This window comes from Chiloscyllium punctatum, chromosome 11, assembly GCF_047496795.1.
Source record: "Chiloscyllium punctatum isolate Juve2018m chromosome 11, sChiPun1.3, whole genome shotgun sequence".
In the NCBI taxonomy this organism is placed as follows: domain Eukaryota; kingdom Metazoa; phylum Chordata; class Chondrichthyes; order Orectolobiformes; family Hemiscylliidae; genus Chiloscyllium; species Chiloscyllium punctatum.
The window spans coordinates 72969496-72991093 of record NC_092749.1 but is presented as its reverse complement, the minus strand read 5'-3'; the positions used below and the strand labels follow the sequence as shown (position 1 = coordinate 72991093).

At 40.7% G+C, this 21598-nt stretch overlaps 1 protein-coding gene across 3 annotated transcripts in view; it reads right to left on the bottom strand.

Moving 5' to 3' along the window:
• cnksr3 (cnksr family member 3) overlaps positions 1-21598 on the bottom strand; it is a 190771-nt gene that overhangs the window by 30037 nt on the left and 139136 nt on the right. For all 3 annotated transcript variants that reach the window (XM_072581041.1, XM_072581042.1, XM_072581043.1), the window contains one exon: positions 17634-17693. In XM_072581041.1, coding sequence (XP_072437142.1) covers positions 17634-17693 — 60 coding nt within the window. The remainder of the gene's footprint in view (positions 1-17633; positions 17694-21598) is intronic.

Genomic DNA, 21598 nt, shown 5'->3' with positions numbered 1-21598 from the left:
ACTCAAACACATACTTAATAACTCCAATTCCCACAGACAGCTTCAGCAACATTTTAATGTCAAGTCAGCTGGTTGCACAAAGGCTGTCCAACTGTAATATAGAGGGAAGAATTGGCAGACCCAGACAGAGACAGAGACAGGCCTAGCTACATTTTATTTCTTCCAAGTGCTACTATTTTTGCAGTAAGATGTAAGATTAGTATGGTGTCACTGAGACCTGGCATCAGGATCCATCCATCCCTCCTACGCCATCTCCCTTCAAAAGGCCTGAACCATCTGTATTTTAAAAAAAAGGAGTGGGTTCTAGCATTCAGACAAATGGCAGAGAGTAATTTTGAACCAAATGGACAGTGCGCTCCCTGGTTCATTCCCAGCTTGTTCTATTTAAATGATCTCAGCTGGATGATGGTAGTAGTCCTACAATTGGACGAAGTGCTCCAGTGCTGAAAATACAAGGTTTGTGCTCATTGCCACCATTTTAAGAATCTTATTTTGTAAAAATGGATATTATCTTCTGGAATCAAAACAAATACGAATAGTCAAAAATCAAGTAGGTACGTTTTTCTTTCTTTGTAAGACAAATAGATTAAGCGTCAAGTTCATTCTCTTTCAACCAAAAATTCCAGAAGTTTGATGAATACTAAAAATTAAAAATATTTAAAATGAACACATTTAACAAACTATTAAAATTAAAAGCAGTACAGTATATTTGTCTAATTAGAAAACCTGAAGATGGCAAACTATTTTAAATCAATTGTTTAACATACAGCAGACAATGTATTATCCTGTTAACAAACTAGTCATCATTGCAACGTGAAGCTTTAAAAGAAGTGAGTTTTTGCTTCAATGATACCAGGTTACAGTCTTTTCTCCCAGCCAACAACCTAACAGAGAGATCAGTTACATCAAAACCTGCATATGGTTTCAAATTCTGCAATTAAGAGCAGAAAAACACGCCTGGCTCAGCAAGAACATCTGGGCAGGAATCATCAGCACACAAAGGTACAAGTAGTTGAGTCAACAGAAAGTCAGAACTACCACTGCACCACAAAAGTTCTTCCATCCATAGGAATAAGCTTAATCAGCAATTGAAAAGAATATTGCAGAGTTATATTTTTGGCAACGGCTTGCAAATGAAATAAAACAACATGATTTGGCAAATAGTTGTTTTAGTTGCGAATACAAAGATGCCTGTGAAAGACAGATGTTTATTCCCTGCAACAGTACAAAGAAATGAAAATGTAAAATTGCTGTAATAAAGGGTTGGAGGGATATGGGTCAGGATTGGATATTAGGGGATGGAAGGGTCTGTTTTCATACTGTACAACTCTATGACTCTATTGAAGAATGTTGGGCTAACGTTTGTAAAACTCACTGCACTACCCTGACATTAGGGATGTGTGAAACTTAAGTTCTGCTTCTACCACATCACATCATCTCCCCACCCCCAAGTGAATCACACACACTGTTCCCCCAAACTGTTTGGCATTTTCAAAGCATATGTCAGGAGTCTGATGGAATGCTCCTCACTTGCCTGACTGAATGCAGCTCTAACAACAGTCAAGAAGCTTGACACCATCCAGGACAAGAGCGGTCCACTTGATTAGCACAACATCCACAAACATTCAAGGCAGCAGCTCATTGCCACGTTCTAGAACAATGTGGGACATGCAATAAATGCTAGCCTAACAAAGTCCACATTCTGAATGAATCATAAAAAAAGTGTTTTGCACACGCAAGCAATAACTTGTAAAATTTGACAGAGCTTTAAACGCTAAACTAAATTACAGTCAAGTTACCTAGTTAACAGAAAATGCTCATCAATAATAGTTAACTGCCAGTTATAAAATATAGGTGCTAATTACTTTGAACAGGAAGCTGAGCTAGCAGCTGGAACTTCAATGACGCTCAAACATTCATTGAAGTAAACAGCATCTGTTCCAGACAATGCTCATGGAGACAGTCTGATGTGAACAATGCAGTCAGGCATCTGGTGTGCAGGACAAAAAAAAAGATTCTGCTCTTTTTCTTAAATCTTCAGGAGCTTTAGGTAGTAAATATTCAAACATTTTTGTCCAATGCATTGTGCAAAGTAGTGTGTGTGTATACTAAAAAAAACCCCAAATTAAATACTAGTCCTGAACATTATTATTGATTTAGTCAAAGCTATGGCAGATTAGGCTATATACCTGGATTGCAGTATGTAGGGGTTTGTAGACTGTAAGAATGCATAGAGGAAACAATTGCAGTAGATATCTTACATCCTGGATCTCTCTAGCCCAGGGTCATTGAGCTACAGGGAGAGTTGGAGATGACAGGCTAGATCTTCTGAAGAGTGGCAATGACATGCAGGTTGCTCCTCTGCTGCTTTCTTTCCCCCACACTACAAAGGATACATATTTTCTGACAGGAGATTCTATTCTGGGTTCGTTCACAAACACTGAGCTGTGCCTTCGTTCTGACAAGTGTCTCTGGAGCAGGACAAACTGGGGAAAGGCAAACCATAACCATTTTCACAGTAGTGAGCTTTGTATTCTGAAACTGAAAGGGTCAGCATAACAGTCAATAAGTGATAGGCTGCTTAGAGTTGGTTCAGTTAGGGTTAAATGGTATTAGGTCTGGTGGTAGGGAAAGGCGTATAAGATCAGGGTGTAAGACTGGGGTAGTCTAGGGGTGTCTTGGGTAGGTGCCAGACCAGTTGAATACATACTCTAGTTAGACCAGGTATTTAATACCCAAGTCTTTCCTGAGTAATTTCTGGAGTAGTTCTCAAACCTAAATGGAATACTTTATAGGTTCCAGAGGTAGAAGAATTGCCCAATGGAATCTTCAATTTCCAGGCAGTTCCTTCACAATCTGTTGCTTGGGGATTCTGCTGGGTCACATGCGCAACACCCACCAATATTTCAGAAATGATCATCTGACCATCAGAATATCCAGGCCAATCAGATACTTAAAAACAACGAGGCAGCACCTGGAATATTGCTCCAGATTTTGGTCACAAAGGTGCAGCGTCAAATCAAGTGAATGACTGACAGTGCAACAAAAGGGGCAGCTCAGGCAAGAGAGAATGACAAATCACAGAAACCTCAGTGCATGAAGCAGGAACTACTCACCATAAACTAAACAAATCTATTAATTGGTAAACCAACAAGGGGAAAGAATTTAATGTGACACAGTCTATACCTCTCAAGAGCAACAGTTCTACTTGCCAAAAAAAAGACAGGCAAGGATAACTAAAGACACAGGAAACAACATAAAACAAAACAAAAGCAGTAGAAATCTTGGCAAATAATCAATGAAAAGAGCAACAAAACAGACAGTAAAAGCTATAAAAGGGAATATGAAAAGCCTTTGTAAGGGATATCATAATCTACACAAAGACTCTTTCATATTTACGAGATAGAAAAAGAAAGGGTTGTTAGAAACAATGCAGGCCCCTTGAAATTAGATATGGTGATGTAGTCAATGATAAAAAGGAAGTGACAGACATGATGAGTAATTACTTTGCTTCAGTAATTACACTAGTTTAGCATGCTTGACATCTTAAAGAAACCATTATTAAACCAATGATATGGACGTAACAACATTCAAGTAGGAAGATAACAGGACCGAACAGCCTTAAGGAATGACAATTAACAGGACCAGATGGCTCACTTTGCAGGATTTAAGAAACTGTTGTTTAAGTACATTGCAGTTTCAGCATCTGCAATTTTTCAGAGAATTAACTTGATTCAAGATGTATTCCCTAAGATTGGAAAATTGTGCACAAGATTCATGACATTTAAAGGAAGGTGATAGAGGAAATGAAGAGTCGGCATTTGTCATTAGAAAATGCAAGGGTCAATAATTAAGGATGGGCAACGGAACACTTTTTTTGAAGCTTAGATTATATTTAATTTTATTTTACTCTTGTCACACGTTCAGAGATATAGTGAAAAGCTTTTTTTGGATGCTATCCATGTAAATCATACCATAAGTACATCAAGGTAATAAAACAGAATGCAGAATATAGTGATACAGCTACAGAGAAGATGTAGAGAATTATCAACTTAATACACGCGAGGTCCGTTCAAAAGTTTGATAGCAGTGGGGAAGGAGCAATTCTTGAACTTGAGACCCCGCATGAATTTAATATTTATAGATCTTGCCTGACAAGTCTGACTAATAATTAGAAAATTAACTGAAATTCATGAAGAGTAGTTTGAAATGAACTATTTTGGGTGAAAGAAGGAGATAAGCAATTAAAAAGGGTATGGGACCGGAGGGTATAAAGTTCATAAATCATCGAATGTCATGAGCCATTTTGAGAAAGGGGAGGAAAAGGCTTCCCAGATCCTGCTCTTTACAAATCGAAACAAAGTACAAAAATAAACAAGTTACAATGAACCTTCATAAAACAGGGGTTCAGCTTCAATTGGGAGCAGTGTGTCCAATTCCAGTTATGGAACTTCAGGAGGGTATGAAACAAAATTTTGCAACCAAGAATAAAGGACTTTAGTTACAATGACAGACTGGAGTTGAGAGAGAAGATATACTATTAGATTATTTATAGTTATGAGGGATTCAGACGAGTGCAATTGAGAGCGCGTGCGCACGAAAATGTTGTCTTTGCCAAGAATAGTGAGAGCCAGAGAATACAGATTTAAGATGATTGCCAAAGGAACCATGTGGTGAAATAAGGAAATAGTTATTATGCTAACAATTAGGATCTGGAATGCACTAATAACACAGTGGAGCCAGATTCTACAGTGATTCTCAAAAGGGAATTTGATGAGCATCTGAAGTTGAGAATAAAGATTGCTCAACCAAACGCATAAAAGTGGATAATTCCCCAGGACTAGATCAGATGTACCTTAGAACTCTGTGGGAAGTTAGGGAAATGATTGCTGGGCCTTTTGCATAGATATTTCTATAATCGATAGGCGCAGGTGAGGTGCCGAAAGACTGGAGGTTGGCTAACGTGGTGCTACTGTTTAAGAAGGACAAGCCAGGGAACTATTGACCAATGAGCCAGACGCCGGTGGTGGGTAAGTTGTTGGAGGGAATCCTGAGGGAGAGGATGTACATGTATTTGCAAAAGCAAGGACTGATTAGGGATAGTCAACATGGCTTTGTGCGTGGGAAGTCATGTCACACAATCTTTATTGAGTTTTTTGAAGAAGTAACAACGAGGATTGACAAGGGCAGAACGGTAGATGTGATCTATATGGACTTCAGTAAGGCATTCAATAAGGTTCCCCATGGGAAACTGATTAGCAAGGTTAGATCTCATACAGGGACAACTAGCCATTTGGATATTGAACTGGCTCAAAGATAGAAGAGAGGGTGGTGGTGGAGGGGTGTTTTTCAGACTGGAGGCCTCTTACCAGTAGAGTGCCACAAGGACCGATGCTCGGTCCACTACTTTTCATCATTTATATCAATGATTTAGATTCGAGCATAAGAGGTATATGGTTAGTAAGTTTGCAGATGACACCAAAATTAGAGGTGTAGTGGACAGCGAAGGAGGTTACCTCAGATTAAACAGGATCTTGATCAGATAGGCCAATGGACTAAAAGTGGTAAATGGAGTTGAATTTATATAAATGTGAGATGTTGCATTTTGGGAAAGCAAATCTTAGCAGGATTTATACACTTCATGGTAAGGTCCTAGGGAGTATTGCTGAACAAAGAGACCTTGGAATGCAGGTTCGTACCTCCTTGAAAGTGGAGTCACAGGTAGATAAGATAGTGAAGGCAGTGTTTGGTATGTTTTCTTTTATTGATCAGAGTATTGAGTACAGAGGTTAGGAGGTTATGTTGTGGTTGTACAAGTCATTGGTTAGGCTACTTTTGGAATACTGCATGTAATTCTGCTCTCCTTCCTATCGTAAGGGTGATATAAACTTGAAAGGGTTCAGAAATGATTTACAAGGATGTTGCCAGGGTGGAGGATTTGAGCTATAGGGAGAGGTTGAATAGGCTGGGACTGAATGGGACTAGATTAGGTTAGGATATCTGGTCGGCATGGACGAGTTGGACCAAAGGGTCTCTTTACGTGCTGCACATCTCTATGACTCAATGACTCCAAGATATCTGCATTTGTCTTTATGAATCTTTTTCTCTTAGCGTATTTATAGAAGTTTTAATGTTTGCTGCAATTTTACTTGCACATTATTTCTCTCTTCTTGATTCAACATTTTATACATACCACTACCCTCTCCAATCCCCTTGCTTGCTATGTCCCTCACGTATAGAGTAAGTTTGGATTTTCAGGAAAGATCAGTAAAAGTACCTAAATTCCATCAATCCCGATGCTTCATGCTATAACAGGAGTCTTGGTTGGTTAACTTCACAAAAGAAACTCAAGAAATCACTGTTTTCAAAATATCATTTGAATATCATTGCTTCAATAATATCCATCAGTTTATCCATCAGAGTCTGTTCCAACAGCACAGTGACAGAATGACCAACATTCATGTTTAGCATTGAGCTTGGAATAGAATCCAACTTCTGTGAAATTGGATTTAGTTCTTCCAATGTGGATTTTATGTCAGCATCTCTAAAGATTTTCCTAACTTGTATGTCAGTACATTTGTTCTAAAGATTCAGTGCTAGGTTAATGCTAAAGTGATTCAATATTGAAATATTGGTACAGGGAGCCAAAAAAGAGAAGAGAAATATAGTTGTAATTGGAAGTAGTATAGCCAGGGGAATTGACACTATTCTCTGCTGCCAGGATCCCAAAGTGAAATTCTGTAAGTTTTAAGACTTGGAGGATAAGAATCACTTGCAACAGGACATAGACAGGCATGTATTTTGAAAGTGTGTTGGGAGAGGCACTGTTCTAAACAGTACATAGGGAGAGACAGACCTGAGGGGCTCATGTGTGCATAAAGGTGGTAGGACACGGTTACAATGGTGGGCAAGGAACATGGGATGTATAAGCAGAGGCAGAGAGAGTACAAAAACAAGGAACCGCCCAGGAGGCCAGCAATAGCAAAAATGATAAAATGATTTAGAAAGGAAATTGGTGGACACTCTAGCAGAAATTAACTTACAGAACTACAGGGATGGGGATAGTGGGGACTGCAGATGCTGGAGATCCAAAGTCAATAAAGTGTGGTGTTGGAAAAAGCATAACAGGTCAGGCAGCATCCGAGGAGGAGGAGAGCCGACATTTCATTAGGGCTGATTGTACAGAATCAATAAGTCAAATGACCTGTCACACAGCTCATTTCCCCCAAGGAGGCATGGCCACTATAGTTCAAGAGATCCAGATGAATGGATTATTATTGAAAACTGGTTCAGCTACAAATGACAAAATCTGGCTGGACCATACAAGGATCTATTGGGTCCAGCTCTCTTCTCTCACAACAGTTGACTCTTTCAGCATTATTCTGGAATGAAAAAAGCTAATCTCCAGTTTTGTTTCTGTATTGCAACCTTCTCTTCATGTTACCTGCAACCTTACCCCCAACAAGCACAAGATGCTAACGGAATCTTCATCAAGGTCAGTAAGCTTCACACTGTCATGAAGGACAGATCCTTGTCCAGAGGAAGACACAGCACAAGTGAGTATACAGTTTGGGGAATTTGGAGGCAGCTTGGAAATTTGGTGCAGAGGGGAAGAGGTACTTTTGGGGTTATTTTTGGCTTGTAGTTTGTCAGATTTTCATTTAAACTGGATAAATTTAAGCCCATGATTAGGAATGGGGCCCTGCACTAAGGAGTGACATTCCAGGTAAATTAAGTTTTTGATTGGCGATAGCTACTATAACAGATTACTTTCAGATTGAAGGCAAATAGAGGAAATATTTATAAGCCACAGATGAAAAGTATGAAAGTTCTAAATTTGATTTTCAAATTTAACTAAAAGAGAGATGCCAACTCGGGCAATGTGTTATACCCAATGTTATGGGAGCTGGTGGACCCCATTGTGGTTCATAGTGAGCACATCTGTAGCAAGTGGTCGCTTGAGGATCTCTGGAGTTGAAGCTTTGAACACTGACAGAGCAGGGAGGGGCAGAATTACTTGGACCAGAAGGCTGTCACACCCACTAGATCAACTACCTCAAATTTGGTCAGCGGTTAGTTATAGGAGGATATGACCACAAACAAGGCAGGTAGAGGAATCCAAGAGGTAGTGAAGAAATCTCAGCCCTGGAGCGAGCTAACAGGTTTGAGATTCTTGCTCCCTATCTGGATGAGTGCGGAGGCTGGAGGGAGGATGAGCAAACTGACCATAGCATCATGGTACAGACAGCCAATCAAAAGGAGGGGAAAAATACAAAAATGTAATTATAAATCGGGGGCGGGTAGTATAGTAAGGGAACAGACACTATTCTGTGGCCAGGATCGAGAGTCCCAAAGGCTTTGTTACCTGTCTGGTACCCCAGTTCAGGGTACCTCATCTGGGTTGCAGAGGAACTTGGAGTAGAAGGGGAAAAATATCTAGTTGTTATGGTCCACACAGACACCAACAATAACATTAGAAAGAATAACGAAGTCCTGCTAAGGGAATATGAGCAGCTAGGGGCTAAATTAAAAAGCAGAACCAAAAAAGGTAACACGCTCCAGATTACTCTCTGAACCATGAGAGAAATATCTATGTACCCTCCAGTAATTGACCACTGACCTAATTTGAGGGTCAACAAGATTAAAGAGGTAAACATGTGGCCCAAAGATTGCAGTGGAAGAAATAGGTTTGAATTCATGAGTTAGTACTTGGGAGGAGAGAGCTATTCCAATGGGATGGGCTCCACCTGAGTCATGCTGGAACCAGAGTCTTGGTGAATCAAATAACTAGAGTTGCAGATAGGGCTTATAGGGGTTAACCTGCATGGAAAAGTATGGAAAAACTTAAGAGGATTGTGGGGGGAACTCAGGAGGGGTTATGAAAGTTGCCACATCAAATAACAGTGTGTGGAAAGGGTCAGGAATCTAACATCAGGCATATCAGATGACAAATATGAGGAGGGGTGGTCAATGCAGGACAGAGGGTGCTGTACTTAAATATATGCAGTACACAAAACAAGATGAATGAGCTTGTACTGCAGACTGAAACTGGCAGGCAGATGGGCAGAGAAGGTTGGGTTGTCTTGTCACTAAGAAACAAAATTAGATCAATAGCAAGGGATATGGAGTCTGAAGATATAGAACCTGCGCTGAGTGTGACGAGGAACCACAGAAGGGAAAAAAAAGCTCTATACAAGCCTCCTAGCAGTAGGTAGGATGTGGGGAATGGAAGAAGTCAGGCATAGAAAAGACATGTTGTGGTTCTGTTCGCCGAGCTGGGAATTTGTGTTGCAGACGTTTCGTCCCCTGTCTAGGTGACATCCTCAGTGCTTGGGAGCCTCCTGTGAAGCGCTTCTGTGTTGTTTCCTCCTGCATTTATAGTGGTTTGTTTCTGCCGCTTCCGGTTGTCAGTTCCAGCTGTCCGCTGCAGTGGCCGGTATATTGGGTCCAGGTCAATGTGTTTGTTGATAGAGTCTGTGGATGAGTGCCATGCCTCTAGGAATTCCCTGGCTGTTCTCGGTTTGGCTTGTCCTAAAATAGTAGGTGTTGCCTCAGTTGAACTCATGTTGCTTGTCATCTGCGTGTGGCTACTAAGGATAGTTGGTCCTTAGTAGACAGAACCACAACAATGAGCACCCGAGCTACAAATCTTCTCACAAATATAGAAAAGACATGTAAGAAATGCATTATTACAATGATCATAAGGGACTTCAATATGCAAATGGACTTGGGAAATCAGATCTTAAGAAAATGAATTTGTGGAATGTCCCAGAGACTTTTTTTGGAGCAGCTTCCGGTAGAACACACCAGAGAACAGGTAATTCTGAATTTGGTGGTTGAGCGAATTTGAGACAAAAGGAACCCAGTAAGGAGCAGTGACCATAATATGGTAGAGTTCACCTTGTAGTTTGAGATGGAGAAGCTGGAATCAGACAGAATGATATTACAACTGAGTAAAGGTAACTTCAAAGACATGAGGGAGGAGCTGGCCAGAGTTGTTTGAAGCAGGAGACTGGCAGGGAAGGTGGTGGAGCAGCAATGGTTGGAGTTGCGGAAGTAATTCGGGAGGCACAGCACAATCATCCCAAGGAAGAAATATTAAGGGGAGCACAAGGCACTGATAGCCGACAAGGCAAGTGAGGGACAGCATAAAAGCAAAAGCATACAATGTGGTGACGTTTCATGAATTCATGAGAAGTCTTTTAAAAACCAGCAGAGGATAACTGAAAAAAAAGCAAAGGCCAATAGTGGTGGTTTGGAGGGGGGAGGGGGGTTGATGGTGCAGAGAGGAATTCGGTGGCTATTACTAAGGAGAAGGTGCTGGAGAAGTGGAAAGGTATCACCCATACTAGATGGACTACCTCTGAAGAAGGTAGTTGAGATTGTAGAGGTATTAGTGGTGGCCTTTCAAGAATCACAAATCAGGGATGGCCCCAGAGGACTGGAAAATGACTGATCTAGTACCCATGTTTAAGGGAGGCAGAACACAGGAAACCTTTGGCCTGACCTTGGTCATCAATAAGACTTTAGAGTCTGTTATTAAGAATGAGATTGTGGAATGCTTGGAAGTGCATGATAAAAATAGCTGAGCCAGTAGGGCTTTATCAAGGAGGGGTTATGGCTGACAAATCTATTAGAATTCTTTGAGGAAATAATGAGCAAATTAGACAAAGGAGAACCAGTGCATGTGATTTATTTGGATGTCAAGGAAGTGACAAAAGGTACTGTGTCGGAGGCTGCTAAATAAAATAACAGCTCATGGTGTTAGGGGCAAGGTACTGGCACTCGGAGGATTGGCTGACTAGCAGAAGGCAGGGAGTAGAGATAATGGGGTCTTTTTCAGGATGGCATCTGGTGACTAGTGGAGTTTTGCAGGGGTCAGTGTTGGGACTACATCTATTCATGACGAAGGAACTGAGGGCATTGTTACTAAGTCTGTAGATGACACAAAGATGGAGGCAAAGATAGTGTTGAGCAAGTGGGGAGGCTACAGAAGGATCATGACAGGTTGGAGAGTGGGCAAAGTGTGAGGTTATACACTTTAGCAGGAGCAAAAGTGGCATAAATGGGTTAAAAATTACACAACACCAGGTTATAGTCCAACAGGTTTAATTGGAAGCACACGAATTGTACTTCCAATTAAACCTGTTGGACCATAACCTGGTGTTGTGTGATTTTTAACTTTGTACACCCCAGTCCAACACCGGCATCTCCAAATCATTCCTAAATGGGGATAGGCTTTGAAAATCTGAAGCACAAGTGGACTTGGGAGCCCGAGTTCAGGATTCTCTTATGGTTAACATGCATATTCAATTGGCAGTTAGGAAGACAAATGCAATGTTAACATTAATTTCAAGAGAGTTAAAGCACAAGCAAAGAAAGGTATTGCAGAGGCTGTATAAGGTTCTGGTCAGACCGCATTTGGAATATTGTGAGCAGTTGGGACCCCATATTGAAGGAAGGGTGTGCTGGCTTAGGAGGGGGCTACTTCCAAAATGCCCCTATCCTAACCTCAATTTTGCACCTTCCTCTAGTTTCTTTCACCATGTCCTCTGATGCCTTGTTCAAGCTCTTGCCCAATTAGGTCCACTTCTTGCTCCTTTTATCCTACTTTCTATAAGATACAAACTACCCAAATACCTTTGTGGTTACATACCAACCGACATTATGAATGGTATTCTGAAGAAGAGTGAAGTAGTTGGTTAGCTTGTCGAGTTGCTAGGTTATTGTGCAGATGTTTCATTACCATGCTGGGTATCATCAGTGAGACTTCCATGAAGTGTTGTTCTGTTCTGCTTGTTTTTTTTTTAATGTGGGGTCTGTTGGGGTGAGTGTCATTTCCAGGTCTTCTCTGTAGCAGTTTGTACACTGGGTTTATGCGTTTGTTAATGGCCTTTTTGATTGAAAACCAGATTTAAAAACACTCTGGCTTGTCTCTGATTAGCTTGTCCTAGAATAGTTACTTTGTCATAGTAGACCTGACGACCCTCTTGGTCCATCTTTATGGAGATGAGGAAGAGTGAATCATGTTGTTGAGTTGCTAATTGGTGTTTAAACGGATGGCTAATTTTCTTCCATTTTATCCAGCGTAGTGCTTGTGGTTGTTGCAAGGGATTTTGTATACTTTCTTCTTCTGAAGAAGAGTACTATTGCATTTGAAATGGTAACTCTGCTCTCCACAGATGCTGCCAGACCTGCTGTGTTTCTCCAGAACTCTCAGATTTCCAGCATTTTCATATATTTGCTTTTATTATGAATGGCACATTCAGTGCAGGTATTAGACCCCCTCTTCCCACCCACCAGCATACGTCTTTCCTCTGAAAATAAACCCAAATTTGGCCCCTCTGTCCTTCAAAAACCGCCCCATTTCTAATCTCAGTTTTCTCTCTGAATTTCCAGGAGAGATGGTTGCCATTAAAAGTACGTTCATCTTTCAAGAAACTCCATTTTAGAATCTCCCCAGTCTGTTTTTGATCTCACTAAAATAATCCGTGTGCCAAACTTATACATTACATCTTCGAGGAATATGACAGTATCATAGCTCCATGTTACTTACTGAGAAATTTATATCATCGATAGTTACAGGTGAGGTGCCAGAACACTGGAGGTTGGCAAATGTGGTGCCACTGCTGAAGAAGGGTGGTAAGGACAAGCCAGGGAACTATAGACCAGTGAGGTAAAAACAATGACCGCAGATGCTGGAAACCAGATTCTGGATTAGAGTGGTGCAGGAAAAGCACAGCAGTTCAGGCAGCATCCGAGGAGCAGGAGAATTAATGTTTCGGGCCTTCATCAGGAATATCTGCTGTGCTTTTCCAGCACCACACTAATCCAGAACTATAGACCAGTGAGCTTGACCACTGTGGTGGGCAAGTTGTTGGAGGGAATCCTGAGGGACAGGATGTACATGTATTTGGAAAGGCAAGGACTGATTAGGCGTAGTCAACATGGCTTTGTGTGTGGGAAATCATGTCTCACAAACTTGATTGAGTTTTTTGAAGAAGTAACAAAGAGGATTGATGAGGGCAGAGCAGTAGATGTGATCTATATGGACTTCAGTAAGGCATTCGTCAAGGTTCCCCATGGGAGACTGATTAACAAGGTTAGATCTCATGGAATACAGGGACAACTAGCCATTTGGATACAGAACTGGGTCAAAGGTAGAAGACAGAGGGTGGTGGTGGAGGGTTGTTTTTCAGACTGGAGGCCTGTGACCAGTGGAGTGCCACAAGGATCAGTGCTGGGTCTTCTACTTTTTGTTATTTACATAAATGATTTGGATGCAAGCATAAGAGGTACAGTTAGTAAGTTTGCAGATGACATCAAAATTGGAGGCATAGTGGACGGCGAAGAGGTACCTCCGATTACAACAGGAACTTAACCAGATAGGCCAATGGGCTGAGAAGTGGCAGATGGAGTTTAGTTCAGATAAATGCGAGGTGCAGCATTTTGGGAAAGCAAATCTGAACAGGACTTATGTATTTAATGGTAAGGTTCTAGGGAGGGTTGCTGAATAAAGAGACCTTGAAGTGCAAGTTCATAGCTCCTTGAAAGTAGAGTCTCAGGTGGATAGGATAGTGAAGGCGGCGTTTGGTATGCTTTCCTTTATTGATCAGAGTATTGAGTGCAGGAGTTGGGAGATCATGTTGCAGCTGTACAGGACATTGGTTAGGCCACTATTGGAATATTCCATGCAATTCTTGTCTCCTTCCTACCAGAAAGATATTGTGAAACTTGAAAGGGTTCAGAAAAGATTTACAAGGATGTTGCCAGGGTTGGAGGATTTGAGCTATAGGGAGAGGTTGAACAGGCTGGGGCTGTTTTCCCTGGAGGGGAGGCTGAGGGGTGACCTTATAGACGTTTACAAAATTATGAGGGGGCATAGATAGGGTAAACACGCAAAGTCTTTTCCCTGGGGTCAGGGAGTCCAGAACGAGAGGGCATTGGTTTAGGGTGAGAGGGGAAAGATATAAAAGAGACCTAAGGAGCAACCCTTTCACTCAGAGTGTGGTACGTGTTTGGAATGAGCTACCAGAAGAAGCGGTGAAGACTGGTACAACTGCAACATTTAAGAGGCATTTGGATGGGTATAAGAATAGCAAGGGTTTGGAGGGATATGGGCTGGGTGCTGGCAGGTGGGACTAGATTGGGTTGGGCTATCTGGTTGGCATGGACGGGTTGGACCGAAGAGTCAGTTTCCATGCTGTACATCTCTATGACTCTATGTCTTCAGCTGCAAAGGTCCTAACCTCAAATTTCTTTTCCCTTGCTACACTCTTTCCTCCTTTTAAACACATCTTAAACCCTATCTTTTTGACCAGGCCTTAGTCATCTGTTCTGATACCTCATGTGGCTTAATGATGTATTTTGCTTCATAATCCTCCTGTGAAGTCCCTTGTCACAAAAATACAGGTCATTAGAGTCATAGAGATGTACAGCATGGAAACAGACCTTTCAGTCCAACTTGTCCATGCCAACTAGATATCCTAAATAAATCTCGTCCCAACTGCCAGCATTTGGCCCATATCCCTCTAAACCCTTCCTATTCACATACCCATCCAGATGCCTTTTAAATGCTGTAATCAGACCAGACTCCACTACATCCTCTGGCAGCTCATTCCATACACACCACCCTCTGCGTGATAAAGTTGCCGCTTAGGTCCCTTTTATATCTTTTCCATCTCACCTTAAACCTGTACCCTCTAACTCTGGACTCCCCCATTCTGGGGAAAAGACGGTGGCTATTCACCCTACCCATGCCCCTCATGATTTTATAAAAACCTTTATTAGGTCACCTCTCAGCTTCTGATGCTCCAGGTAAAATAGTCCCAGCCTATTCAGGCTCTCTCTATAGCTCAAACCCTCTGACCCTGGCAACATTCTTGTAACTCTTGTTCTGAACCCTTTCAAGTTTCACAACATCCGCCCTAAAGCAGGAATACAGAATTGAATGCAGTATTTCAGAAGTATTTTGGGGGAGTGGGGAAATGTGACTACAGCTGTTTTCGTTGGATTTCCAACAGCTTGCTTGCGTAGTCACATCTATAGTGTTTTTACTTGTTCTGTCGCCTGTAGTTAGATTAGATTAGATTACTTACAGTGTGGAAACAGGCCCTTTGGCCCAACAAGTCCACACTGCCCCGCCGAAGCGCAACCCACCCATACCCCTACATCTACCCCTTACCTAACACTACGGGCAATTTAGCATGGCCAATTCACCTGACCTGCACATCTTTGGAGTGTGGGAGGAAACCGGAGCACCCGGAGGAAACCCACGCAGACACGGGGAGAATGTGCAAACTCCACACAGAGAGTCACCTGAGGCAGGAATTGAACCCGGGTCTCTGGCGCTGTGAGGCAGCAGTGCTAACCACTGTGCCACCGTGCCGCCCACGATTACCACGGCTTCCCTGGTAACAACCTGACAGAGGGTGCTCGATTTGATGGATCATTTGACCGTTGCTAAAGCAGTACTCTAGTTGGGTCGGCGAGTACGACCACAGAAGGAATATGAGATGGCTGTTGACCCACGTGGATCACTTACCCTAGGACATTTAAAACAAAGCAAGAGGTGGAATGGCCCTCATGCCAATCTTTCCTGTATCCGGTTGGGTGGACAACTGGGTAAACAACTGCCTTGCACGCACGTTAGTGGTGACGCGTGTGCCAAATACGTTAACCACAACAGGATGATGCCGTCAGTGTATACACAAACAGATGAGACCCCTAGTTTGCTCCTTGTAGCAAGAGAGAGTTCACAAATTTAAATTGCAACGAGAAAGTGAGCGACCAAACAGAAAGTAACGAGGAGCAGTCCCTTCTCCACAATCCAGGTTTTATAAAATCGAAGATTTTTTTATAACTCCAACTATGGGGGTCCTTTGAATTTGAATAATGAGCAAGAAAGTGAGATGGAGTGTAATAACTTAATAGATCCCTGTGTTATGGTACCCAATGGCCAAAATAAAATTAAATGTTGATTTAGTATTTTGGTATCCCATAGATGCCTTTAATTGCCATCAATGCTTAAAATATATTTAATACAATGGGTCAGTATAGAAAACATGTTAAAAGCTGTAAAGGAGTTAAATTGATAAGAGCCACTTGCAGTCAGTGTGGATGGGAAGGTAGCGTGTCACTACTCTAAATGTAATAAGGATAATACAGTTAATTTAGAAGAGACTTTTCAATGCAAGTACTGTCCACTTAAATTTTCCACCAAGATAGGCCTTAGTCAGCATGTAAGGCATAAACACGCTGAAGAAAGAAATGAGAAAAGAAAACAGATGGCTAATATAAATCGTAAATAATGATTGATGTACAAGTAGACAAGGATGTTGGACTAAAGTAGCAGTAGATTTATTAGATAGGCTAGAAAAACAGTTTTCTGGCAGTAAACAAACAAACTAATTGCAGAACAATTAAAATCTAAAACCGCAAAGCAAATATTACAACCAAAGTCCAGTATAGTTGTTAATATGCATTTATTGCTGTGACAGATGTTGATAAACAGGGAACAGTCTATGAATTGTCTTGTTGTATAGCACATATAGATTCAGAAATCAGCTTAATTGATCAATTTACCTTCATAGATATATATGATGCACACTCAGATTTCCAAAGTTACTTCACTGCTGTCTATTGTTGTATAAGGCATTAAGCTCTGAAAGGGTTATCGCTAAGGAACACATTAAGCACCACCCAATATGATCTGATCATATGGATAAGAGTAGAATAGCTCTGAGTCGCAAAGATAGACCTACCACCCTCAATCTCTCTCAAACATTGGTTTGGTAGTATCAGAAACAATAACCTAAACAATTTTTATCACACAATAAACTACAATGTTGTTTAAGACAAGAAAGTCTGCTCATTAGACTAAATGGCTTTCCTGTACTATACTAGACCAGTCACACACGAATCCCAACCCCAGAGGAGGATGGTGGCAGCAAATCTACCTGACACATCTTTCAAGGTAATGATTGTCAGGACCCATCACGCAACATCTATTACCCAAACACACACAGGACTCCACGGACGGTGGATACGCACAAAAGTATTTGAATAATCAATGTACAGCAAGCTTTATTTTAACCAGAACCTTATGAACTGGCATTCTCGATAAGTTATATACCTCAAACACCAGATGTTTACCATGTTTTTGTGATCACCATGAAGTCAGAGTAGGCAGTGGATGATGCAAGTAAGCAGGCTCTCTGCTGCTAAATAATATAACTTTGTCTTAAATAAAATTTAAGTGCTTGACGCTGTAAGTAATGTATAACAGTGATGTTGATACCCTGTGCATTGGGCTTCTATTACATAATGCGCATGTTTTTACAGTGATTATGTGGACCTCTTGATCAGCCAGCACACTTCTGGTCCCATCAGGGCTGTTTAATAAAAAGTTTGCTGTAGTATAATTTTATTTTTGAAAAAGAACGTGAATTTGCATAATTAAAAACTCGTTAACTTGCCATCTCATGTAGGAGAGCTTCAGAGTTTTCAATTAATGCAAATTACAAGAAAAAAAAACACAACTAAAATAAGGCACATTAATGCACGCTGATTAAAAACCCAAAATAATAGATTTGCCATTCAAAGTTGAAATTATCAGCAAATTTCTTACTCACATTTTCTGTTGTACCAGTAACAACATGCAATCCATCATATGTTGATTTAATATACATTCCCTAGGAAAAAGGATAAACATTTATTTATTAGAAAGAATAAAACACAGCAGTACAATTACCCATTTAGAAAGCTCACTGATGTGATGTTGAAATCCTATCTTCACATTTGGAAATTCATACTGTGTTCCAAGTAACATACAGCCTTTAAATTTCAATGGTACAATTCTCAAATAGACATCTATACCTACTGGAGAAGAGACAAAGCATAATAGATGAACTGAGAAAAATAAATAACTTGTGCAAATACTGAGAAAGTCCTACCAGCTGGAGCAATGTGATTTAGATGAATCATATAAACCATAATATCCTAATATAGTATTCAAAATATTACAATCCTGGAGCTGCAGCAGTTCACAACTTTCACTCTCATCAACCTAATGACAACGTATACATTCAGTAAGTTGCACAAGCACAGCTCAGTTATGCAGCAAACTCAGGGAATAAGTTCATCATTGTACTTTGTTATATGCCAAATCTCTATTACCCAGGCAAAGTTCAGTCATAAATGCTCAGGTGATGCTCAGTTTGGATTCCAACATCTATAATATTTAGATCTACTTTGGGCATGTGCTAAGTTTTTTTTAAATTGTCGAGAACTAACTTGCACTTAGGATGAATGTGGACAAAATTTGAAAGACCCGGTTTCTGAAAACTGTGTCTAACATAAAATGTTCGGATTTTAAATTGAAATTTAATGTACAGGTAGTTCTCCTATAATGCCAAAGTTGTGTTCCAGCAAAACCTCGCTTAATAGAAATAATGGGGCCTATCGGAAAAGTGACGTCCTGGGCAAACATGAGTCACGATTGTTCAGTAATCATCAAACAGTGCAGCACAATGTAAAGCACAGCCTGAATGAAGGTTGAAATCATATTTCATTAACAAAATAAAAGTAAGTTTAACACAATACATTCTTAAAAAAAAGTAAGAAATCTGCACTCTACACATTACCTCTCATTTAAAGTTGCTCCATCGGCAACTGACATTGGTGCATGCACAGAATGGCTTTAAGACTGGTACTGAAAAATGTGTTGCTGGAAAAGTGCAGGTCAGGCAGCATCCAAGGAGCAGGAGAATCGACATTTCGGGCATAAGCCCTTCTTCAGTTTCTTGAAGAAGGGCTTATGCCCAAAATGTCAATTCTCCTGCTCCTTGGATGCTGCTTAACCTGCTGCGCTTTTCCAGCATCACATTTTTCAGCTCTGATCTCCCTCATCTGCAGTTCTCACTTTCTCCGAGTTGAAGACTGGTATCAACGTCACTCATGTGCGGACACTGGAGCATGTGCAGAACAAGAAGAAAATCGGCACATGCACAGAACCAACTGCGCAAACCAATCCCCGCTGGAATCATGTTATTGCAGATAGGAGGTAAGTGTCCTCCAAAATACCATTCCCTAATTCTTCAGCACCATCATAGATAGATTGTGCTGCTGAAATGTGTGTTCTACCAGAAGTACCTGTACAAGAACTGTCAAGAGTTCCCCTCTCATTTATGAAATAAAACACGTAGTAAATAGACAAGTTCATTTACAATGGTTTCCTGGTCTGCAGATCTTGATTTGTTGTGTTGCTGCCTTCCAGATGTCGTCTAAATAGAGTCATCATGGGTGTTCTGCGAAGCAGTAACCTAGTCTGTGTTACATTGCCTCAATGTAGAAGAGACCACATTGTGAGCAGCAAGTAGAGGAGGCTAGATTGAAGTGCAGGTAAATTGCTGCTTCACCTGGAAATCGTGCCTGGGACATTGCACAGTGAGAAACTTATCAAAAGTTGTAACAGTGAGAAGGTAAATGGACAAAGGTTTCACCTTCTTCAATTGCATAGAAAGGTACTATGGAAGTGTTGGGAGGAGTAGGAGTGGAGCAGAAATGGACCAGAGAATGTCCCAGAATAGCAGTCCCTGCAGAATGTGATCTCCTGTACATTTGGGAGGTAAATGCAGACTGGGTAACAGCTTTGGGGAACATCTATATTTGGTCTGTAAAAAATCATCTTGAATCTCCAGTTGCCTGTCACTGCAATACACCACCATCCTCCCTTACCAAAATTTCTGACATAAGCCTGCTGCAGTGTTCCAACAAACTGGAGAAACATCACTTCATTTTCCACATAGTTGACCGTTTCAGAGCATGAAGATCCCAAGTCTTTGACTATTACCTATTCCCACAAATCCAGATCCTCTCATTAAATGTGCTGCTTTAATTGCTGCCATTAAGACCTATCTAGCTTTTCTTCTTCCCAGGCCAATTATCAACAATCCCTTTGTTTGCCTATCCTTTTCTCTCCCTCTCTCTCTCTCTCTCTCTCTGGGCTCCCCCTATCTGCTCACTCCTTTACTACCTCATCTAACATCATCAGTACAAAGACCTTACCTCGCTGATTAATAGTTCTGGAGGAGGTTCACAAGGCTTGAAATGTTAATTCTGTTTTCTCTTCACACATGCTACCAGATCTGCTGAATTTCTACAGCAATTTCTGTTTTTGTTTACTTTTGACCACTATCTCTGCCAAATGGTGTAGAAATTATTTTGTTCTATAACGGTTTTTCTACTTACACTTCAAACAAAGACCACTAAGATCAAGCATTTTAGCTGCATTTTCATATACAACCCCAAAGCGTGATTTTAATATTTTTAACAACTGACGAAAATTGATTTATAGAACAAAATTTCCACAACAAACACTAGCAGACCTTAAACTCTAAGTTCAACTGACACTTCTTGCTAAGAAAAGCTTGATTTCCTTTCGCTGATCAAAATGTTAATATACATAGGCTGTACGGGTCCTAAAAAACAAAACAGAAAATTGTCAAAATACCAGCATCACCTGTGAAAGAAATTGAGTTAAAGGTTGCAGATTGAATGTAAACATTTTTCAAAATGATTTCCTAATCTGGCTTTAGTTTCCTCAAATATAGGAATGTTCATATTGTGAACAGTGTATCAACTTAAAAAGTATGTCAAAATTTCTGTTTCACTTTGAAGAAATGTTCTTTCTCTGTACAGGTGCTGTCCGACTTGAACATTTCCAGTACTTGGTTTTAATTCCAGATTTCTACTCTCTGCAAGTCTTTTGTTTTTGTTTCAGTGTATTCTGCCTTATGAAATGTATTGATAATCGAGGAGATTGTTTCAGATAAAATAAGCTGTTCAACTCCTGAAGCAATTTCCTAAAAAGATTCTCTTTAAATGAGCAATCTTTTAATGATTTGCATCAGGCTGCAGGAGATGTGGTGGAAGTATCTGGGTAGAGAGTTCAATGTTTTTGGTCCATATTGTATGACTTGGGAGGGTAACTGAATTATGATTCCTGGACAACTATTAGTGGGACACTCAAATGTTACTGAATACCAATGGAAGGCAACTATGGTCTCTCTTGTTGAAGACCAGTGCGTAACACCTGTGATACAGGAATGTTGTATGTGACCTCAATGCCACTTGCCACTTTTCAGTCCAGCACTGAATATTGCCATATCTGTACAGGTAAAGATGGGTTGATAAAATACCTGCACAAGCACAAATAGTGCTACTCAACACAACCAGCAACAAACAGCACCAACTCTGACATTACAAGTACTTTTTAATAAAACGTTTGGACACATTATCACACACCTCCATATAAGGTCAGACCCAGACCTTCTGGCCATTTCCACTGCATCACAAGACCCATTCCTCTGAACTTATATTGCAGGTAAGTCATGGATTGAGCAGCCGAAGGTACATTCTCCAATTGCACACTTTCCTTTTGTGCTACTTGATAACATTGCAGATATCCTGAACAATTTTTCACATAGAACAAAACCCAACATTTGTTTTGAAACAAAGAGCATAGCTACTTCTGCAGCATAGATCTTTAGCACAAGTGAGATATAAATCAGGGTCCACATCCTTGGGAACCTAGGTA